Here is a 23,913-nt window from a genome sequence, read left to right on the forward strand (position 1 = left end):
TATCCAGAAAGTAAGGTAGAGCTAATTCTAGTCTTGCCTATCATTAAAAAATCAAGAGCACAAATATACAAAGAACTAGAATTAGGCAAAGAGGATTTTTCATTTCAGGAGAAGAGTCAATGCCACATTTCTGTGAAGAGTGGATCTCCCCGGGCACACTTATAAGACCCAGGCCTTACCAGGTAAAAGGAACACTCAATTTAAGACAACCAAAACGCTGCTTTTTCCTTTCTTTGGAATACACCTCTCTAATAACTTGCCCCAATGAGAAAACAAACCAGCTGGGTCGAGCTTTCTGTCTGCCCAGGCTGCCCAGAGGTGCAGACTGGTGCACAGTGACGTACAGCCACCACGTCAGAGGGCACCAACAGCAAACAACACCAACAATCCCTGGGGGAAAAACGTCTTTTGGACAATTCATATACATGTTTACTTCTGAGTGTGAACAGTTCCCTAAAATCAGAAATGGTAGGAAAATGAACTACACTGAAACACTTCCTTGCCTATTTGCTAATAGGAAAAACACACACATGACTAGTTCCCCACTATTAGTTGGCTACAATTTCTTAACCAAAACTCCTATTCAGAATTCTTTGCGGGACACACCTTGTGGTAATCATTATGCAAGATATGCAGATCAAATGATCATGTTGTACATCTTAAGCTTACACAAGGTTATATGTTAATTACATCTCAATAAAGCTGGGAGAAAAAAGAAGCTGCATCATACACAAATTATATTTAAAAAAGAAGGTGTGAGTGGGAGGGACTAGTGTTTCATGGGTATAGAGTTTCAGTTTTGCACGATGGAAAAGTTCTAGAGATCTTAACATTGAACTGTGCACTTGAAAATGGTTAAGGTGGTAAGTGTGTTATGTATGTTTAACCACAATAAAAATAAATATCAAGGGGAAAAACCCATAAGGTATGGCCCAGAATGACCAACACTAATACAAGTTCAGTATATATATTTTTAAAGTATTAAAGAAAAAAAGGCATCCAGACAGAAAAAATCAAATTACTTATAAGAGAAGAAAATTATAATAGTACTGTTCTTCCAGATCCACGTATAAAAACGTGGACACAAAATACATTTGCAAGTCACTATGCAAGCCATATATATATATAAGTTTAAATTATGTAACAGCCACAATTTGAAAAGTAAAATTAAGCAAAAAAACTGAATATATTTTATTTATCCCAATATTGGATATTCCCATATCCCAATATTTCCAAAATATTATTTCAACAGGCAGTTGATATTTTAAAAATTTTAGGCAGCCACTTACATTCTTTTATTCAACTATTCATGGAAAAAAAATACAACAGTTTGTTACTCATCATGTAAACAAAAGGAAAAATCTCAGAATTCATTATCTCAAATAATTTATCCAATGATTTAGGCTATTCAGCATATTTCTAACATCAAAGCGAAATTAAATATTGCTCAGTGGGTTCCACAATTTATGTCTTCCTCAATTAGATATTCTGATATTTGCCACCACACTATGAACTATAACATCACACAGTAAAGGGAGACTAAACCCATTTCCCAATTTTCTACGACTCTGTATTTAATGGGCACACTAAATGTTAGCAAACAAAAATTCTAATTTTAAAATAACTTTTCTTTCCAAATTTACATTATTACCAAAATACGGTCTGTCTATAGAAACAGGGTTGGGGGAAAAAACCAACTGTTTAGACCTCCAAGAAATGGCAATGTATTTACTGTCAGGTCATGGCGTGATTGCAAGTCAAAAATTTTAAAGTTTTTGAAGTCAAGGAAACTCTATATTTTATAAAACTAACAAACAAAATTCAAAGATGTTGAGCAAGCAATAAAATTTAGATAATTTGTGTAGAGTAAATGATGATGCAAATATATATATATTATTACAGTATATATTAATATATATATATAATTTTTTTAATATGGGAAGCTTCACGAATTTGTGTGTGATCTTTGTGCAGAAGTCAAGCTAATCTTCTCTGCTGCTGAAGAAAACCCAAGTAAAATACATTTTTTATTTTAGCCACTATCTCTTGTGAATTGGGAGCTTTTAAAATTAATTAATTTATTTTTTATTGAAGTACAGTCAGTTTACAGTGTTGTGTCAATTTCTGGTTACAGCAGAATGCTTCAGTCATACATGAACGTACATATATTTGTTTTCATATTCTTGTTCACCATAAGCTACTACAAGATATCGAATATAGTCCCCTGTGCTATACAGTGTAAACTTACTGACCTAGTTTATATATACCAGTCCGTATCTGCAAATCTCGACCTGTGAATTGGGAGTTTTTATTGCAAGATCTGTAATCAATCATTCCTTCTTTTTATACTTTTCTCTACTGAGGTCACAGTAAAATAAATTAGGCAGCCTATAAGTGAAAAATACTAATCTTTGATTATTTACTTTTGGACTAATGGAGTTATGTACATGATTACTGTAGAACATGGAATTGTATTTTAAAATAACTTAGTACCAAGTTAAAATATGGGAAGATTGGCTACGGAAATCTTCTCAGGTGTTCATATATTTTAAAAATCTTCACGTACGTGACATCTGAATAACATACTTTCAGCTTTAGGTCACAAAAATAAAAGGAAAGTAACAATAATGTTTTTAAACATCTCTAACTGTTCAACTCAATTCTGATGCTACAGAGCTGCTTTTCTTCTTCATGTTTTTCCTTATTTTAAAAATTACACAATACATGCCTTTTGCAAAAAAAATTAAAACATAGACGTATGTAATTTAAATAGCGATAATCCAACCCTAGCCTATGAAAAGTAACTCCATTTTTTTTAAAAGTAACTCCACTATTAACAATCAGTTTGATGCATTCCAGATTTTCCTATACACATATAAACACATTCAGGTTTTCTGTTTTGCTTTATTTTGTTTTTCACCCTAATTGGGATATTACACATATTGATCTTCCATGCTGCTTTTGTTCCCCCCTAATGTACTGTAGGCATCTTTCCATGTCTGTACTTACGGACTGACCTCATTGTTAATGGCTACATAATAACCCCTGATTGAGGGCTCACTCTGTAATAGCACTGTACTAACAAGCATTACACAGATTATTCCTCACAACCGTACAAGGTAGGTTTTTACCAATTTTTTTTTATTTTAACGAAGAGGAACCGAATGCACAGAGAAGTTAAGTACTTTGTCCAAGGTCACACAGCTAGTCAGAGGCAGCGCCAGGCCCCAAATCTGGCTATTTTTATTCCAGAGCCCATGTATGGTCTTCACCACTACACTGTCATCCCACTGAGTGCCCCGATTTAACTGTTTCCCTACTGATAAATATTCTCTACTCTTTCTAGCTTATGTTGCTTGCTTGCTTTTTTTTTTCCCTCTATTTTTTTTATATCTGGAATTTCTCCTTGTGGACTATGTGGCATAAGGGTTTAATTTTTTTTTTCCAAGTAGGAAATTTTACTAACACCACTAATTGACTATTCCTTTCCCCCAACTAATTTGAAAACTGTTTTTATCATGCTATATAGGACCTAGATCTGGGCTATTCTATTCTGAATCAGTACAATATAGTGTTAACAACTGCAGCTTTACAGTGTTTAGAGCAAGGCACACATCAGTGGATCCAAAACTTTCCCACATTCTCAAGTCCCCAACCCTGACCCCTCTAACCTGTCTTCCTTCTACTTTGTGGCCCTCCCTTAAAACCCTTCTCCTTTACATAAATTTCAATGCTTTACAAATTCCCTGTATCTCTGTCCATACTTTCTTCCAGTCTCAGGAAGGTATGTCTCCTTTCCCCATTCCAAAGTTAACGTCTTCGCCTGGGTTCTCATTCCCAGCGCTCTCTACCTCCTCCAGACCTCAACAGCAACCAGCGTTCTTTGTCAACATTTCTATTCCTCTCTCCCCACTGGCTTTTTCCTTGCCTCATTCTACAAGTGTGTTTTCTCCCTGACTTAAAAAACAAATGCAAAAACAAGTTCCATCAGCCATGTCCTAACACCCACCCACTCGCCCATCCATCCATCATACACCCATGCATCCACCCATCCATGCATCCATCCTCCGTCTGCTCCCACCCCACACCCAACAGCTCCTCAAATCTTTACAGCTGTTCCCACCACTGAGCTGAACCAAACCAACTGCCTTTTCTTACATTGCCCTCACCTCATCAATGCTCAGAAGACTTCAACACTAATTTCTGAGTCTTTCCTTCATCTCACCCTATTTTTCCATCCAGTTCCAAACGTGGACATGTCTCCAAGTACCCAGTCCTCTCCTCTTTTTCATTCTTTCTCTCTCTCTTCCTCACATCATCAAAGCACAAGCTTTGACTCTGGGCAGAGCTGGATTTGATTCCGATGTTGCTGTCTACCTGTGTGACCTAGAACAAATTATTTAACTTTTTTGAGCGCTGGTGTCTGGATTTGTAAAATGGAGCTAACAATACCTCTTCCATGAATTACTGCTGGGATCTAGTAAGATAACATGCATGTAGCTGGCAAGGCCCAGTGGGCAATTAATACACATTGGCTTCTCCTTACCCATCCTTCACTCCCAAACCTTTGTCTCTGATCTTTCTTTGGAGTTTCAGTCCAAATCTTTAACCGCCTGCCATATCTTTTCACCTGAATATTCCTTTTTGTGCCTCAAACAATGAATAAGTTTTTCTTCTGGAAGGAGGTGGAATGAAGGGCATTTTATCTTAAGAGCTGGCACCAGAACTCCTCTTCGGGAAGGCTCCATCTTTTTTTTGGAATGTATGTTCATGAAAATGGAGATCAACACACCAAGAGTATGGTTACTCTGGTTGCTTGCTAATGGCACTCAAACTACTTTGTAATTTGTTTTCCTTCTTAGAGGAAATAATAAAGAAAAGAAGAGCCCGAAAAAGGAAAGGTAAGAGGAAAGACACATTAAGATAGAGAAGGGCCAGGGCTGGTGAGTTGAAGAGCCAGTGAAACTCCCTAGTTGGCATACAGTTAGAGAGTTTGTATTTCTGCAGTGTAACCCCCACCTTCATCACCCCACCCCTGCAAATCTTCAGTAGAGTCCACACTCTGAATTCCTTATGTGAGTGGAATTTTTTGGGAAACTGAATAATGGACGGCTGTCACATTTGTTTGGGGCAAAGACAGCAAGCTAGAGCTCAGGAGCCAACGTGGTCCTAACATGTCACCTGGGAATTCACAGAAATCTCCAAGGGGGCATCGGAAGTCTGTGCTCGGATCCTGGGGAATAGGTAAGTTTCTATGCAATTTACCTAGACTTTGAGGAGTGGTAAAGCCCCGGCTGACGTATGGGACTTACTTCAAGAGCAATTTCCACTCCAGATCCCCCATTTCTGTCAGTGGTGCTGCACTTCCCCGGGGACCCAGGTTTAAAATGGTACAGGCATCAAAGCTACAAAAACACTAAACATGTGCTTTGTGCAAAGCATCCCCATCAAGACCTCAGCTCTTTCCAAGTTCAATTATAATGAGTTATTGGGTAATAGTTTCCTAGCTAACTTCTATGCTTCCAGTCTTTTTTCTCCACATCTTATCCCTCTCAGGGACCTATCTTCCTGAGAACACCATTTGGTTCCTCTCAATTTTGGTTTCTACCTGTTAATCTATCAAGAACATTGGCGACCCTCACCCATAACTAACACTGTTCTCCATACCAGGCTATTGGAGAATTCTACCTGCCTTCAAAGTCTACCTTGAAAGCCATTAGCCCCCAAGAGCCCCACCTATTGTAATCAAGCTCATTTCTTTATTTTATTTACCTGCCATAACCCCCTCTGTACTGTTATTTTTTTAAAAACAGCTTTAGCGAGGTATAAGACACAAAGCATAAAATTCATCCACTGTACAATTCAATGATTTGGGCAGCTATCACCACAATCCAGCTGATAACACTTCCACCACCCCAAAAGCCTCCCTCGTGCCAGTCCACGACTAATTCCCACTCCCACCGCAGTCCCAGGCAAACACTGCTCTGCTTTCTATCTCTAGAAATCTGCCTTTTCTAGCCATTTCCTATAAATGGACTCACACAAACATCATCTTGCATCTGACTTCTTTCACTTAGCACAGTGTTTCTGAGGTTCATCTGTGTCGTGCAGCCTGCATCCATGGTTCCTTCCTTTAAAGTGCGGAATAGCATCACAATGTATGAATATACCTCATTTTGTTAATCCATTTACCGGTTGATGGACATTTGGATTATTTCCAGTTTTTCTGGCTATTATGAGCAATGCTGTTATGAACATTTGCATACATGTCTTTGTGTGCATATAAGTCTTCATTTCTTTCAAAAAAATTTTTATTGAAGTACAGTCAATTAAAGTGTGTCAATTTCTGGTGTACAGCACAATGTCCCAGTCATGTCTTCATTTCTTTTAGATAGATTCGTAGGAGTGGACTTGCTAGATCATAAGGTAAATTTATGTTTAACTTTGAAAGACACTCCCAGACTCTTTCCCAAAGTTATTGTTAACCATTTTACATTCCCATTGGCAATGCACAAGGATTCCAACTTCTCTACATTCTCACCAACATTTGATACTAACTTCTTAATTGTAGCTATCCCAGTGGTTGTGAAATGCTATCTCATTGTGGTTTTAATTGTATTTCCTTAACAACTACTGCTGCTGCTAAGCATCTTTCCGTGTGTTTATTGGCCATTCCTATATTTTCTTTGGTGATATGTCTGTCTATTTAACTCTTGTCCATTTTTTAAATTGGGGTGTCTTCTTAATACTGAGTTGTAAAAGCTCTTGATATATTCTGGATGCAAATCCTTTATCTATGTGTTTTGCAAATACCTTCATTCAGAAGGTGCTTTGTCTTTTCATCTTAATGTTGTCTTTTGAAGCAGAAACGTCTTTAATTTAGAAGAAATCCAATTTACCCGTTGTCTTTCTTATGGATTGTGCTTTTGTATCCAAGAACTCTTTGTCCAATCTGAATCAAATAAATATTTTCTCCTATGTCTTCTTTTAGGGGTTTTATAGTTTTAGCTCTTGAATTTAGGACCATTTGAAAAATAGTTTTATTGTTGGATAAAGATGTGGTATAGCTATATACACACACAAAATGGAATATGAACAAAATAAGGCCATTTGCACCAAAATGGATGGACCTAGAGATGATCATACTAAGTTAAGTAAATCAGGGAGAGAAAGACAATTATCATCTGATATCACTTACATGTACAATCTAAGAAATGACACAAGTGAACTTATTTTGAACAGAAACAGACTCACAGACATAGAAAACAAACTTCTGGTTAGCAAAGGGGTAAGTGCGGGGAAGGATACATTATGAGTCTGGGATTAACAGATATACACTATTTTATATAAAGTAAATAAGGTCCTACTGTACAGCACAAAAGAACTATAGTCAGTATCTTGTAATAAACCATAATAGAAAAGAATCTGAAAAAGAATATTTATGTATAACTGAATCACTTTCTTGTTTCCTTGAAACACTGTAAATCAACTATAATTCAATAAAATACTGAAATTTTTAAAAAGCAATTTTATTGAGATATAATTCACATACCGTACAATTCACCTATTTAAAATGTACGATTCAATGGGTTTTTAGTATATTCACAGAGTTATGCAACTTCTCACCACTACCTAATTTTAGAAAATTTCATTATCCCAGAAAGCAACCCATTAGCAGGCACTTCTTCCTCCCCCTCCCCCAGCCACTGGCAGCCACTAATCTACTTTCTGTCTCTCTGGATTTGCCTCTTCTGGACATGTCCTATAAATGGGATTATACAATATATGGCCTTTGCCTCTGGCTTCTTTCTCCTAATATTAATGTTTTCAAGTTTTATCCATGCTGTAGCAAGTATCAATACTTCATTTCTTTTTATTGCCAAGTAACACTCCGTTGTGTGGATTTACCACATTTTATTAGTTGCTTGATTTGCCAGGTGATGGACATTTGGGTTATTTCCATCCTTTAGCTATTATGAATAATGCTGCTATGAATATTCATGTACACGTTTTGATGTGGATTTTTTTCCCCATTTTTCGTGCCTGGGAGAGAGGAATGGCTGGGTTATAAAGTGACTAATCATTTGAAGAACTGTCAGTTTTCCAAAATAACTGCACCATTTTACAGGTACCAGGGTTTCAATTTCTCCACATCTTCATCAACATTTGTTATTTGTTTTTTAATCGTAGCCATCCCAGTGGGTGTGAAGTGGTATCTAGTTGTAGTTTTGATCTGCATTTCCCTAATCACGTTGAGCACCTTTTCATGCTCTTTTTGTTCATTTGTATATCTCTGTTGGAGAAATGTCTACTCAAGACCTTTGCTCCTTTTTCAATTGGATGGTCTTTTTGTTACTGAATTGTACAAGTTCTTTATATATTCTAGATATAAATTCCTTGCCATATATATGATTTGCAAATATTTTCTCCCATTCTGTGGGTCATGTTTTCATTCCCTGATCCATTTTGAGTTAATTTTTGGTAATATAAAGAAATGGTCTAAGTTCATTTTTTGGCTTGTTAATATCCAATTGTCCAAAGCACCATTTGCTGAAAAACCAAAACTTTCCCTGTTGAACTGTCCTGGCACTTTTCTCAGAATCAACTGATCATAAATATAAGGATTTATTTCTCGCTTGCAGTTCTGTTCCATTGATCTGTATGCCTCTCATTGTGCCAATATCACACCCTGTCTTGACTACTGTGGCTTGATAGTAATTTTTGAAATTGGGTAGTGAAAATCCTCCAGCTTTGTTCTTCCTTTTCAAAATCATTTTGGATATTCCAGGTCCTTTGTGTGTCCAAATTTAAATTGTCTGGCCAATTTCTTCAAAAAAGTTTGTTGGGATTTTGACAGAGAATGTACTCTGGAGAACACTGGCATCTTAACAATATTGAGTATTCTAATCATGAATGTGAAATGTCTATTTATTTAGATCTTTTTAAATGTCTTTAGTTAAACCATCAATCTCGGCAACTTAGAACTTTCAGTGTACAAATCATATTCTTCTTATGTTACATTTATTTCTAAGAATTGTATTATTTTTGATGCTATTGGGAATGAAGCTGTTTTCTTAATTTCATATTCAGATATTGCTTATATATAAAATACTATTGATTTTTGTATGTTGGTCTTGTATCTTCAAACTTCCTAGCTCTTTAGTTCTAGTAAGGTCTTTTTGTGGAATCCTTGGTATTTTCTATATATTGGATCATGCCATCTGTGAACAGAGAGTTTCACTTCTTCCTTTACCATCTGGATGCCTTATAAATTTTTTTAAAATGCGTTTGTTTTCCCTTACTGTACTAGTGAGAATCTGCAGTCAATACTGAAAGCAGACATCTTGCCTTGTTCCTGATCTTAGCCAAAAAGCATTCTGTATTTCACCATTAAGTATGATGGCAGCTGTGAGCTTTTCATCGATGCCCTGTATCAGACTGATGAAGTTCTCTTCTAGTCTAAGTTTCCTGAGTGTTTTTCATCTCAAATAGGTGTTGGATTCATAAAATATTCCATCTGCACCTACTGAGATGATCTCTTCTATTCTACTCATATGGTGTATTAACACTGATGGATTTTTTCAGATATTAAACCAACCTTGCATTCCTGCAGTATATCCCACCTGGTCATAGCTTACTCTCTAGTCTTGTTTATCTCTGTATGCTTGCATTCTACCTCTGACACTAGACAATAAGCGCTGAAATTTTGGAAGAAGTACAATTTCTAAATAATGACTTTTAAAGACTGGTAATTTGTAGACTTTTAAAAATATGTTTTCACAGCATAGGCACTCTTTCAACAACTGAAAACTTAAGCTCAGCACCTATTTAGCAAGAATATTTTGCTAAAATAAGAAGACACTGTGATTGTTAAATTTTATGTGTCAGCTTGGCTAGGCTATGGTGCCCAGTTATTTGTCCAAACACTAATCTAGAGGTGGGTATTTTGTAGACGTGATTAACATTTATAATTAGTTGGCTTTAAGTAAAAGAGATTACCCTTGATAAAGTGGGTGGGCTTCCTCCAATTAGTTGAAGGCCTTGAGAGCAAAAACTGAGGTTTCCCAGAGAAAAAGGAATTCTGCCTTAAGACTATAACATAGAAATCCTGCCTGAGTTTCCAGCTTGCTGGCCTGCCCTACAAATTTTAGATTTGCCAGCCCCCACAATAACGAGGGCCAATTATATATATTTATCACGAAATAGTTCTCTTTCACTGGAGACCTCTGGCTGATACAGCCGCCAAGCAGCTTGTATTGTTAATCCTCCCTTCTGTGAGTTACATGAATTACAAAGTTGACTGACTTGAGGGCTTCTGTCCTGCTACTTACCACAGGCATCAAAATCACAGGATGAGAATCTATACACCGGTGTGGAGCACGCTGCACGATACATACAGTAGGCACTCAATAATGTGCTTAGATGGTCATAAACAGAAAGAGAAGAAAGATGCTAAAGAACCAAAGAACACAACCACCATCATATACGGACACCAAAGGCCCCAAATCTTAAGACAAAATCAGGAAGTGAAAGAAATCAATCTGCTTTCAATGAAGTAAAGTGCAACTAAAGCAAAAACCCTGGAGATTTTGAAAGTAGAAGAATTATTGCATTTTAAGTGTTCAAAAAATAATACTGGCATTTGAACGCTTGATCTTGATGACTTCATTATTAAATGGAGCAACATTCAGTGTTTTTTTTATGCTATTGAATGTATTTACTATGAATTTCAGAAATCTATTTAATTTTCGTTCACAGATCAATTAAAATGGGCCAGAATCAAATAGTTCTGTATTCTGTGGTAAGTTCCATATTTTTAAATTTCAAAACTAACATGAAATTGATGCTCCTAAAAGCTAAGAGAAACTTTTCTATTTGACAGGCAAAGACTTATTATTATCAAGCTTTATTTTATTTATTTAATGGAGGTACTGGGGATTGAACCCAGGATCTCATGCACGCTAAGCACGCACTCTACTACTGAGCTGTACCCTCCGGGTCCAAGCTTTAAAAACTGCTCTTGCCCTAGGACAGACCACTTGGCAAGCCTATGTGTCATCCAATATAACCAAAATTTGGATAATGGTGGTGCTAGCTGCTCAGGACTCTGATTCCCATTCTGAATTTCTGTGACAGGTTTCCCTCTGAACACCCGAGCAAAATGAGCTGCTCCCATTTTCCAATTTGCTCACATAGGTAGAGAGAAAAAAACAGACTTATCAGGTCCTGAATTAACATGAATTAAATTGTCTTCATAGTATGCCTATTTCTACCTGGATAGAGAAAACAGACCGAAAAAAAACAAAACAAAGCAGACCTAACGATTCTTATCAACATGGGGAACCCCTTTCTAAAGATGGGCACGCGTGCAGAAAAACAACCACCTTGGCAAAGCCATACCTTTGCTGAACAAATGATCGTGGGCTTTCAAAGAAGCAAAGATCTCAGAGAAGGATTTAAAAGCACATATGGCTTCTAACTCAAAAACTACAAAGCTAAGGGAAGGGTATCGCTCAAGTGGTAGAGTGCATGTTTAGCATGTACGAGGTCCTGGGTTCAGTCCCCAGGACTCCTCCTAAACATATTTAAGTAAATAAACCTAACTATCTCCCCCCAAAATAATAAAAATAAATAAAAATGTTTTTAAAAACTACAAATGCAGAATAGTACTAAAAATAGCTTTCTATGCTAATGTGGAAATACTCTACAGAAACAAACGCCCATCATACCTTCTGTAATTTAAATGATTAATATTCATGTGTTTATTAACAAAGCTAAAAAACCACCTAAGAACATACATATATATAACATTGCTGCATAATTTTCAATAATAAAAGATTGGGGGGAAAAAAACCTCCCAAATGTTCACCAATAGGACACCACGTTAATAATGGGTGGCAAGTGCACACAAAGGAATATTATACAGCTGTTTTTTTAATAAAAAGAACAACCACCAAAAAACCTTCTTCAACATGGAGATAATATAAAAAGATCCCCAATATCTCTGAAAGTGAAAAAAAGGCAGAATAGTCTAAATAGCATTCTACGCTCATATTTACACAAGATATTCTGGAAGAATTCCAAAGAAACCAGAAGTGGTTACCTAGATACAGGAGGGGTGTGGGGAGGAACTGGGTGGATGAACAACCACAGTGAGAACTTGACCTTCACCGTATGCCTTTTCATTCTGTTAAACTTCAAACCGTGTGGTTATATTACTTATTCAAAACGTAAATAATTCTAAATAATTTGGGGCTATTTTATTTTCACCTACCTTTATTTAAAAAAAGAAAAAGGAAAAACTACAAACTCATGTTCCAGCATGAAATCAGCTGTTCTGAATACTTTCGAAATTTTTCCAGTTCAACATGCATACAAAACTTGGGGGTTCCTTGAAAAAATACACACACACACACACAAGCAATTTCTGCTCGGCACTGTGACCATCATTAAAGGGAGACGTGACCGTGCTGCTCGCTGAAACAACTATTCCAAGGCGTTAGAGTTACAGAGACTTCCCAGTGAGCCCGAGGGCGGTCTCAGCTGAGCCAGGTCAGTCACCTGCTATTTGCTTTGTTCTGCTATCAGTACTCAGTGAAGGAGTCCTCAAAATCAACCCAGTCTGATTCTGCAACAGGGAGACAGACCCCTGAGTTTTATTTCAATTCTGATGCAGAACAGCCTCATTCCACAAATCATCCAGGACAAGTTCAAAATCCAGTTCCTCGAGAAAGGCAGAGAGGCTGATGGTTTAGGAAGAAGAGCGCTCACCTGCCAGGTAACCCTGGCCAAATGAGTGGGTCTGGGGCCAAATTCTCTGGAAGGATCTTTTGGGTCTAAAATACTATAGTTGAGTGAAAAGCCAGGTGAATTTCAAGATTAGGTGAAGGATAAGAGGTGTCTCTAGGTGGGGATGCCTAGCATGCACAAGGTCCTGGGTTCAATCCCCGGTACCACAAATAATACACCTAATCACCCCCCCCCAAACCCACAACAACAGTAACGAAAAGGAGGTGCCTCTAGACTAGAGCATACACGCAAGGACACAAAGTTTCAAGGACTCAAAGGTTTGCTGACAGGGACATGAAAGTTCTGATTCCTATTTTCTGTTTTACCTTCAGTACACATAATTTGGTCCACTTGCTGCAAAGATTTCTCTGATACAAAAGCTCTGATTAAAAATCAGTTACCATTATCTAAACAAACAAACAAACAAAAATAAGTTACCATTAGGTAAAACTTTCAAAGGATTGGTGGAGTGGAGACGATGATTTAAGACCGTAGGTATTCAGCGTGTTGCTTAAGAAAAGTTTTGGTCCATTACCCTTTAATTATCATCATTCCAAGATTCATACTTGTGTTAACATCCTTTGGGGAATTGCCTTCCAGTGAAGGCTAATTCTCATATTGAAAGGCGGGGTGAATTCTCTTCTGGAGCAGCAAACTCTTCTGAAAACTCCAAGGTCAGCAAAACATGCTCCAAATCCTGATCAATAAAAGCTAAGTGATTTCAGAAAAGAAAAATCCACAGACACTTAGGCATATTTTTGTCTACTAAAAAGCAAAACACATGCTTCCTTGTGCACTGGTTTCGTAGAGTCATAATTAGCTAGAACTTTATTAAAACACTAATGACCCACGCCTTTATCTTAGACTGTTCTAAAGCAGCTCTGAAGCATATTCGTCTCTGCAAGGATTCATTCTTTGGCACGAAGAGCAGTGAGCAATACAAGTCTGGCAGAGACTCTGCAGGGTGCAGGTTCATTGTCTGGTCCCTGCTTTCACCTGGCACAAACTGGACAGACTGCTGAGAAGCCAGCTCATCTCATTAGCATGTCTTTATTCTACTGCTGCAATTCTGACACCTCTCCAAGATCACCAACATCCTCATCAGGTCCTAAGTCAAAGAGAAGATAGCAGCCATGGATCCCCAAAAGTCTTACGGAAAGCAATGAAAAATGAAGAGCAAAGAGTCAAGTCATGCACCAGCCGTTCAGAACCGGCAGGTCCTCAATCCACTTGTGAGCTTCTCTTGTGCTATCAAAATCCCCCTCCACTTTCAACATTTATGCTACAAACCAGAGGCTGGAGACATTTATCTTGTTAATGATTTTGGAAACATAGTACCTCTATACATTTTACATACCTGTGCCCTGTCTCTGAGCTATCCTCATTCCAAAAAAACAGGCTTGCCACTACTCTGACAAAGCGACAAGCCCAGTGACTCTGATACTTAGATTTCCCAACATTTCTGTTGAACATTTTTTTTTCTCCTGACAGTCTCTTGCAAAGCACCAGCACCGCAAAGGCATTTTCCGCTACCATCCTCCAGTGGGCAATGGAAGCTATCCCCCGAGAAACCTAATTCAAACCTGTGCCTGTCCCTCCCTCTCCGGAGGCCTGGATGTGTGGACCAGGGCACCTAGCACAGGTGCCCGTTTCAGATGCCAAGACCATCTTACTTAACCCTCAGCTCCCGTTCCCACAGGGGAAGGGATGGACGCAGCGCTGCGGCCGGCGGGCACCCCGCCCCTCGGGAGCTGCAGTCCCCAGAGCGCACGTCTCTGTTACAGGACGGATGTGTGCAGGCCGCTCCCGTCCCCCGGCGGGGAGGCTGCCCACCTCTACGACCCCGCCAAAGGCCCTAAAGCACCCCTCCAGGCCTCCTCCAAGACCTCCCACCCTCCAAGATCACTTTGCAGGGACATCGGTGGTTCGGTCTCCGGGACCCCCGGAGTCCCCGCCCGGGAGCATCCCGACCTCCTCCCAGCCCCGGGTCGTGCTCACCGGACTTGGGCGGGTAGCGGTACACGGAATTGGACGGGATGTCCACCTCCTCCACGCCCGCGTGCTGCCGGCTGGTCAGGGCCCCCATGGTCGCTGCGCCCGCGCCGTCCTCGGCGCCTCACCGCGGCCGCTCGCCCCGCGCCCGGTGCGGGGGTCGACTGCCCACCGCGGCCGGCTCCGTCTCGGCGCTGCGGCTCTGGCGGCGGGGAGCCCCCGGCGCGCCGCGCACCATCCTTCGCCGGGCCCCGCGGCGGCGCCTGTGCCGAGGGGGCTGCGGGCTGGGCCGGGGGCGCCGCCGCCGCCTCAGGCCTTGTGATGTCAGCGGCGGCTCGCGCGCGGGGACCGCGGCGGCCACGGCCAATGGCGGGGCGGGGCGGGAGCGACCGCGCCGCGCCAGCCAATGGGCGGCGGGACGCTGCGGAGCGGCCGCCGGGCGCACGGGGCTGGCCAGGGGCTCGCGTCCCCCCTCGGGATGGAGGGGCCGAGGGCGAGTCGCCCGGCAGAGCCTGCTGACCCCACTCAGGTGAGCCCGCGGGAGCAGCCTGCTCGCGGCGCGCCGGGCCCCGGGGGCCGGCAGTTCGCTCCTCATTGTCCCCAACATCCAAAAGGCGCACGCGGCTTCCCCGCCTGGGGGAAGCCTTCTCCAGCCCCATCCTCAGCATCTGCCAAAGCCAATGGTCAGAAGCCTAGCTGAGCGGCGCCCTCAGCCCTCCAGCCAGGGCAGTTCGAGTGGGCTCCCCAGGGGGGGCTCCCAGGGGTCGGGGAGATTGGGCAGTGCTGCTGACCCGCAAGGACGATGTCGCCATCCCTCTCGCGTAGCTCCTTTCAAAGCTGAACTCCATCCATGCTCTCTGTTTATGGGTCCCTTGGGCAGCTCATGTAGCCCTGAAGTTAGGAGATCATCAACCTAGGATAAGATCAAGACGTTCAGCATCTGATTTCACCTTTCGGAAACTTTGGCAAGGCCTGCAAGCGAAGAGAGTGAACGCAGGGAAATGCAACTGGGGCCCTGCCGAGCGGGTAGGGGGTGCGGGCTCTTTTGATGAAAACGCACACATACAGTGGGAAGCTTGGACAGGCAGAAGACATCACTCCAGAGCTTAATTACAGACATTTGTGTTTTAAACCGTTTATTTTATTTGTGGGTCTGGTGTTTTTTTTCTGACAGGGTGGACTGATCAGCAGAAACTTCAACGGCTAGAACATGATTTCAACAACTTCTGGACAACGTTCAGAGTACAGTTTGGGGGTGTCGAGTTCCCTTGATTAGGTTGTAAAGCCATTTAATAGAGTCTAACTCTTTCCTGATTCTCTTTGTATTTTTCATCGCCCTCATTTCAGCCTCAGATGTGATGCTAAAGATACCTACCCCCAATTGCCTTGGTTTTTATCAAGGTCCGCAGGATGGCAGGAACACATCTCTGTCATTTTTATCAACTGATGCTGAGGAGAGCCTGAGTGGCAGGGCAAGTTCCTGGCGCAGACAGGCAGATGAGCAGCTTCTCCCAAACAGCAGGGCTCCCTGGTGGAATCCAGAGCCCTCCCTCCAGCCCCTGGCCCTGACCACTAGAAGTCTTTTGGACATGCCTTTGGGAGGGAACTTGTGACCTCCTTGACACTTCTTTCACTGCACACAGGCCCCACCTTGTAATTACTGGGTAAAGGTAAAATACAAGTCATGAAGAATCTAGAACCTCCTCAAAACAGAAGGCCTTCAGCACATCACAGAGTAGCATGCCTTATAATCTCGGCCTCTGTTTAGAAGTCTTTGTCTTTCCTGCCCTCAGCATTTTGTAAAGGGGGCGCTGTCCCCTTTATGGGTTTACCCACGTCTGTCTCAGACAGCTCCACGTGGGATGTGGCTCTGTCCCATTGCTTGCAAGGATCTGTTCTTGTCCCACCTCAGCCTGCTCTGAGCTTGGGAAATGGGCTCACTCATTCCCCATCTGGGATCACACTCCTCAAGCTGATAACTTGGTTCCTCTTCCCACGAGTGGATCATGAATCCAGTGCTCAGACCAGTAAAACACAAGACCCAGCACAATAACATTAGTGGGGGTTTACTGAACACCCTTCACGTGCCAGGCCCTATTTTAAACACTTTTACACATATTAAAGGATTCATCCCGGGTCGGGGGGTACAGCTCAAGTGTAGTGTGTATGCTTGGCATGTACTAGGTCCTGGGTTCAATCCTCAGTACCGCCATTAAAATAGATAAACAAATAAACAAACCTACTTACCTCCCCCCTCAAAATAAAAAATCAAAAACAAGAAAAAAAAAAAGCATTCATCCCTCACAGCCATCCTATGGAGTACATGCTATTAACACCCCCATTTTACAGTTGAAGTAACTGAGGCAGAGAAAGAGCACTGGACTTTGAGTTGGACAAATCAAGACCCTCATCAGTCGTGTAACTTTGGGCTAAGCCCTTAGGAGCAAGCTTCAGTATCCCTGTCTGTAAAATAGCCCAGTCCTCACTGGCAGTGATTCGTGAATCGAGACTCAGTTTTTGAAAAAAGAAGAGAGAACAGTAACAAGCTGCCTGGGGTCAGGAGGCAGGAGAGAGAGGGATGGAGGTAGTTCAGAGAAAATTCTAGATCAAAGAGACTTTCTGTGAATTGAGTTAGAGTCCTACTGTCTACAATGTAATCACATAGCGTTACAGTTTTGGAAGAGAGAACTTCAGCCAGTGCTCAGGGAGAAGGCGAGATAAGCAAACCTTTGGATCAGCCGCCTCTGGGGGGAAACCAGTCCTGCATTCCTCTCAGGTCCTTCCTTGGTGCCTCTGGACTCCCTTGCCAGAGATCTGGGCCAAGGAGAGGCCCGGAGGGAGAAGATGGCACAGACAAGAGGAAAAATTCAGAAATGAGTGCCGTCTAGAGAGCCATAAAAATACTTTTAACTTGAAGAAATGGTCTGGGGAGGGGTGGCACAGTGTGCATAGGGAAATGACATGCAAATACCTTGCATCCTTTGTGTAAATCGCCTCGAGGCATCCTATCCATTTCCACGCTGTGGATGCAGCCCTTTGGGAGAATCCCAGCAGAGAACCCAGCATTTAAAAGTCCTAGGGGTTTCCTCTAAGCCTCCAAGGGAGGCAGGGAGGGAAAAGCCACGTATTTCATCGGGTCCTAGCCCTTCTTCTCAACCTTGGGTCGAAGCGAGAAAGGAGAAGCGTGGGGGGAGGGGGAGCATAGGGACGAGGAATTTCTAGGTCAGCTAGTTCCTTTGAGCTTTTAATTTTGTTCATTTTGGCTGTCCCGGTTTCGGCTCAGATGTGCATTTTCCACCTTTATAACACATCCAGTCGTTTCAACGATACGCAGTTTCCTGTATCAGGAAGGAGGGAGAGCTTGCAGGCGAAGAGCTGGCAGACACTGCCCTGTATGTAGCACAGTTTTCCCAAGGCAGCAGGGTGAAGGGTGCCTCGGGGACCTGAAGGGGCAAAGGCAGGCCCCTTCTTGGCTGTTTGCTTGGCCCTTCTGCCTGGGCTAGAGGGGCGGGAAGGTTAGAGCCCTGGCTGTTCTGATTCAGTGCACTCTCTCCAAAAGAGAAGGTCCAGTCATCACACAAAGCCCTTGATCCTTTCAGTCCTTGGTCAGTGGCTTCAGTGGATTAAAGCTAAAACCACCAGCAGAGAATTTCACGTCCTGCTCCAGATCAGGGTGCTGGGGCCTGATGCTGACAGAGGGGCCTGATCTTAAATGTTTTGGGACCCAGCAAACGGTTCCTCTGGCAACCTCAGGCTCTCTGTTTAGGAAAATAACCTTGCCCACTAGGAAATCAGCAATCAGCCTTTCATATTTCGCTTCTTGCCAAGTGTGAATTCCTCATTGTTAATTTCCTGCTCAGCTGTGTGCGGCTAACAAAGGGAAACTGTTCAAACGCTGCAGACTTCAGTTGGGTTTGTAGCTTCTTAATCTACTTTTCAAGTTCAGACCAAAATGAAAGACAATGTTTACACTGCCCAGCATGGCCGGGCTTGGGTGTGGAGACTGAGGTGCCTGGGGTGTACCCTTTAAGTGGGTGATTACTCTCAGGCCTCACTGCCTCACCCTAGCTCCAGCCCTGCCGCCCAGGCATCTGGTAGTTGAAGAAAGGAGGGACCTGGGACATTAATCCCAGTCAAGGACTGGTTTAAAGAAAATAGGAGAGTTCATTTGACTTTGCTTTACTTTATTTTAGTTTGGTCCCAGATCGTTTCTCTCAAATACCAGCGCCTGGAAGCTTGTTTCCGTACATTGGCTTCTGCCTTCAGTTGCCTACTCTTCTTTTGGTTTGAGCTCAGTCCCACCTGGAGCTGCACATGCTGTGTGATCAAGTCAGTGTGAAAGAAGGTGCCACTAACATTTCAGCCCAGTGTAGATCAGCTGCCCCCTGTGCTCTTCTCAGGGAAATACTCCAGGCAGGCAAAAAGCCCAGCGTCTGTCTCCTGCTACCCAGAGAAACCAGAATGTGGAAGAGGCAGCGTGGTGACAGCTTCCACACCTCTCTGCTCAACTGCGGATACTTAGAAAATCAGAGGAAGAACACGAGAACAAATTCTCTTCCTTCTCCAGGATTTCTTAACGTGAGTCCTGGCTGGAGCATCAGATCTGGAAGAAGCCTAAACCCTGTCTAGTCCAGGGCCCCGCACCTGACGGATGAGGCAGCTGCAGCCTGGAGAGGGGAAGGGACTTGCCCAAGGCCAGGCCAGTGGCAGCCCGGCTCAGAACTCAGGAATCCCAGGCTCGGTGCACTGGGCCTCGTCGTGCTGTGGGAAACCGGTACTGCTGGTTTGGTTTCTTTCTTTCTTTCTTTCTTTCTTTTTTTTTTTTGCGGGACATGCTGTTTTCTAGAGCCAGTATAAAGGGCAAATCAATTCAAGGAACGAGCTCAGAAATCCAGCACAAACACATGTGTGTTCACCTGTTGTGATGATAGTACCACGATCCGCGATAAACCGTCCTCACGCAGAAGTTGTCTAATTACTGTGCTCAACTTGAGATAAGGAAGCCAGAGAGCTGCTCTCAGCTGGTGTCTCCCTTCGCCCTCCCTCTGCTCCTCTGAAGCCAGTGCTGAGGTTGGATAGGTCATTTCACTCCTCCCAGGCAGGGGAACCAAAGGGCAGATGAGAAAAGAGGAGTGAGCGAGAGCTGCCACCGAGGGTTAGATAGGATTCTCGGCAAGTGGGTTAAAAGTGTCAGAGACACAGTAATAGTGCGTCCCTTCTCAAGTCTGAGCTCCAGCCAATTCAGTGACTCCGTTTACAAAGACACATTGATTCCTGAGCTAATTGCGTGCTCATTTCAGCGACAACTACTATCCTCATCAGAGCACTTCAAAGGCTGTGTGTTAAGCCTGACACAGTAACAAGCAGAGATACTGCTTACTATTGTGGTTCTCAGGTAAACTATTGGAAGCCTCAGGTCTTTTTTCTACACCACGAAGTGTATATTTATTATATTGTTTCGTCGCATACTGTTATCTTTTATATTCCTAGATGCAATCTGTGTATGAAAAGGGGTCTGACTGTTTCACTAGCTTCCTCTCTGGTTTTCCTGCCTTTTGTTGCTCTCTCGTCTCATCCGTCCTGAAAATCAGGTTCACTTTCCTGATATGCAGCCATCATTCTGTTACTCTCTTGCCCATATACCTTTAGTGGCTCCCTATTACCTTGCACAAGGCAGATGTCTTATCCCTGAGCCCTCTCCTCTCTCTGCTTCCCAATAAACTCCTGCTTGTAGCTCGAAAAGAGCTGTCTTTCCTGCTTATGTGTTTGCTCCTGAAAAACCTTTCTGATTATGCCACCCACTGTGCCAAGGTCAATCCCACTCAGCTGAAATCTGACCTTTGCCATGAAGCTGCCTCTGAGAATCATGGCCCATATTTGTCCCTTCTTTCTCAGGAGTCTTACTGCATGAATAATTTTCTGTGTAACTCACTTGATACTCACAGGCAGGATATCCCCAGCTCTCAAAGGCAGAAAGCATATCAGGCTCTGGAATCAAACAGAACAATGTTCAAAACCCAGCTCGTAAAAGCAGATAAACAACAAGGACCTCCTGGGAAGCACAGGGAAGCATATTCAATTTCTTGCAATGAGCCGTAATGGAAAAGAAACAGAAATTTTAAAAAATATATGTATATATGTATGAATTGCTTTGCTGTGCACCTGAAAATAACACTGTAAATCAACTACACTTCAATAAAAAATAAGAATAAAAACCCCCAGCTCTTCTCTATTATGTCTGTATATCTTGGGAAGGTTCCTCAACCTTGCTGAGCCTTGGTTTCCGCCTCTGTAAATGAACATGAGAACAGCAACGTCCAGTTAGCCAAGCTCTGTGAAGCCCTAGCACAGTTCCTGGCACATAGCTTAGTAAGTACTTTTTTTAAATTAAAAATAACTGTTACAAAGCAGTTGGATTCTAAAAGAAAAGTTTTTAAAGCCGGAGTTCCAGGCCTCTGAGCCAGGATGTGCACTTGAGACCCTGCCTTCATCAGGTAATGGTGAAACTGAAGTTAGTGCCCCACTGGCTGAAGGCAGAGCCCAGGGGTTTGGCTCCCCTGAGACATCATCTTCCCACGCCCACTGGAACCCGGAATGCCGGGAACACACCTCCCCCGTACACTTATGTTGGATACTGAACCGCCAGAGGAAAAGGCAGCCTGTACCTGTTTCTTCTCCCCACAATGCAGCAGCCCCAGTCATGGCGCTGGAAGCAAATGCCACCCTTCAGGGCCCTCGAGCCCCTGCCATCTGGGTCGGCCCTCTGTGCACTGGGGATGTGTGTCTATGAACCACTCTTGTTAACTCTTCACTTATGTGTCATGTTCTCATTAGAAAGCCCATTGGGTTGGGGCCTGCTGTCCAGAACTGATCATTCGGAATTTTGCCAGCCAGTTGTTAAACTGTCGGTAGCTTGAAAATGGCTATAATGGGACTAGTTAAACCACAGAAACCATCAAAGGCTGCAAATCAGGGCTTCCCCCATTCCCCAGAGCCAGTTTCCCAGCACACTTCTGGTCTTAGGGTTTCTTCGAATCCGCCAGAAGGATTTGACAGTGCATTGTTTCCTACGTGTAGAGAATCATTAAATAAACAACTATTTAGGAGAGGGTGTAGCTCAACAGTAGACTGTGTGCTTAGCATGCCTGAGGTCCTGGGTTCAATTCCCAGTACCCCTGTTTAAAAAAGTAATAATAAAAAAATATAAAAATAAATAAACCTAATAGCCTCCCCGCCAAAAAAAGGAAAAAAGAAAGAAAGGAAAACAACTATTTAAATACTTATAAAGAATATTGTTTTTGAGCAACAGCTTCGTCCGAGCACTTTTGAACGTCTGATCTCATTTCATCTTCAAAGCAACCCATAAGTATTGTTCCCATGTCTTAGATGAAGAAACTGAGGCTCACTCAACCAGGGGAGCAGGAACCTGCCTGAGTTTCACCTGAGCCTAAAGCCCCAGGTCTTACCCACAGATTGCCTGCCCTGGCAGCCTCCATGGGGGAAAACCTGTCCCCGGGCCAGGACTGCTCATCACCAAGCCAGCGGTGGCACCTATGGAAAAGGGCAACACGTGGGGACCGCTCTCCTCCTCCCTTTAACCTCATCTCTCTCATTTAATCTGCTTTCCTTATCCCACCCGCTTTCTTCACATCATCTCCTTATCTGAATTAGGACCACTTTCCTACAAGCCCCGTGACCACCACCACCCTTCTCCTCTTGTCTGTGGAAGTCCTTCTTGGCCTTAAACTCCCCTATAGACACTTCAGTGAACCTCATGCTTTGTAACTGCCTCCAAGTCTGGACAGACACCCTGTTTCCTTGCACAATCCCGTCTGATGACTGGGCTCTGCACAGTCTGGTCATTGGGGCAGCTCTGGTCTGGAAGCTCCCCGAGGGCAGGTCACGGGATTTTCTGTGACTACTCTCAGGGTCCAGTGCATGATGGGCACAGATATCGCTGGTGACAAGCCGTGTTCTGGTGGTTTCCCAATTCTGTTGTGTACAACCCAGTGCTCTCATTCTCAGTAGGCACTTCCTTCCTCTTTATGCGGAACACTGCCTTGTGTTTATTAACAGCACCCCGCTTGCTCCAAAGAGTGATCTGTGTGCCGTGGACTCTTTGGGTCAGGAAATAGCACACGTTCATCATTCACCCTGTGGTGCCCTGTATTCCCAAAGGAGGAAGGCACCTGTCACTGCCAAACTCGGAAAAAAAAAAAAAAAACACCAGGGGCTTTACTTTAAGCAAATGCTTCTCCTCCAGAACTTTCTTTCCCTCTTTTTCCCCCCCCAGCATACCCTGGTTTCCTGTTTTCCTGAAAGTTTCCAAAACATCAAACACTATCTCATCAGAAACCCCAGACTTTCCCAACATTCCCCTGTTCTGCTGAGTCCTGGTCCATTTAAATTCCCTCTATGACTCTAGGATGTAGAGATAAGCAAGTGAAAACAGGTTCACCCTCACTGCCCAGCAGCCTGGTGCCTGTGGGGGTGCCGCACGGTGGTGGTTCGCTCAGGGCTGATGTTCACCAACCCGCTGTTCTCTACTTCAGGGTGTGCGGAGGATCAGCCTCTTCGGCCCCTGGAAATTAGAAGAGACCACGAGAGTCTCCTAGACAATGAACCGTGAGCAGAGCTGCATTTACTTGCCAGTACTCAACCCTCCAGCCCTTTCATTGCCTGCTGCCAGATAGGAAACCTTTTTGGCTTTGTGGTCCAAGTGGCAACTACTCAGCTCTGCTGTAGCAGGAAAGCAGTCACACCTGATGCACAAACGAATAAGCACAGCTGTGTTCCAATAAAACTTTATTTACAAAAACCGGAGACAGATGCAGGCTGCCAACTAGGAGCTATAAGACAGTGGAAGTTCCCACGGGCTGGATCGATCATTACATCACTGTCCAGAGGGCAGTCTTTTTTGGAGAGTCATCAAATGGCAGAGAACTTTTCTTGGGTGAGAATTAAGATGGTAGGGTTGTAGTTACATCAGCATTGCTTAGCCTAACCTGACTAATTTGAGGAGTCTCTGCACCAACTTGAGGACCTGTACTGTTTTTTGTGGATAAAGAAATGATGCTCATGCCCTTCCTCCCCCACTGCCCAGGGCAGGCCCACTCTGAGCCTTGCCTCTCC

General features: G+C 43.0%; 1 protein-coding gene and 1 long non-coding RNA gene across 8 annotated transcripts in view; one reads left to right on the plus strand and one right to left on the minus strand.

The window, feature by feature from the left end:
* RNF157 (ring finger protein 157) overlaps positions 1 to 15,131 on the minus strand; it is a 69,703-nt gene extending 54,572 nt beyond the window's left edge. For 4 of the 5 annotated variants that reach the window (XM_006199414.4, XM_072939619.1, XM_031685776.2 and 1 more), the window contains exon 1: positions 14,788 to 15,131. In XM_006199414.4, coding sequence (XP_006199476.1) covers positions 14,788 to 14,875 — 88 coding nt within the window. In that variant the 5' untranslated portion in view covers positions 14,876 to 15,131. Of the gene's footprint in view, positions 1 to 4,169; positions 4,379 to 14,787 lie in introns of those variants that run through there. The other variant, XM_072939620.1, reaches the window with a different exon arrangement.
* A 69-nt stretch (positions 15,132 to 15,200) lies between these two features.
* On the plus strand, positions 15,201 to 23,600 carry LOC140686354 (uncharacterized). 3 transcript variants are annotated; one of them, XR_012060105.1, is made up of 3 exons: positions 15,201 to 15,310; positions 15,956 to 16,057; positions 23,334 to 23,600. It is a non-coding gene; the product is annotated as an uncharacterized lncRNA (long non-coding RNA). The 3 variants fall into 3 exon arrangements; XR_012060104.1 differs by lacking the exon at positions 23,334 to 23,600 and adding an exon at positions 19,349 to 19,570; XR_012060103.1 differs by lacking the exon at positions 23,334 to 23,600 and having other exon boundaries at positions 15,956 to 16,095.
* The last annotated feature ends 313 nt before the right edge of the window (positions 23,601 to 23,913 follow it).

This window comes from Vicugna pacos, chromosome 16, assembly GCF_048564905.1.
Source record: "Vicugna pacos chromosome 16, VicPac4, whole genome shotgun sequence".
Classification (NCBI taxonomy): domain Eukaryota; kingdom Metazoa; phylum Chordata; class Mammalia; order Artiodactyla; family Camelidae; genus Vicugna; species Vicugna pacos.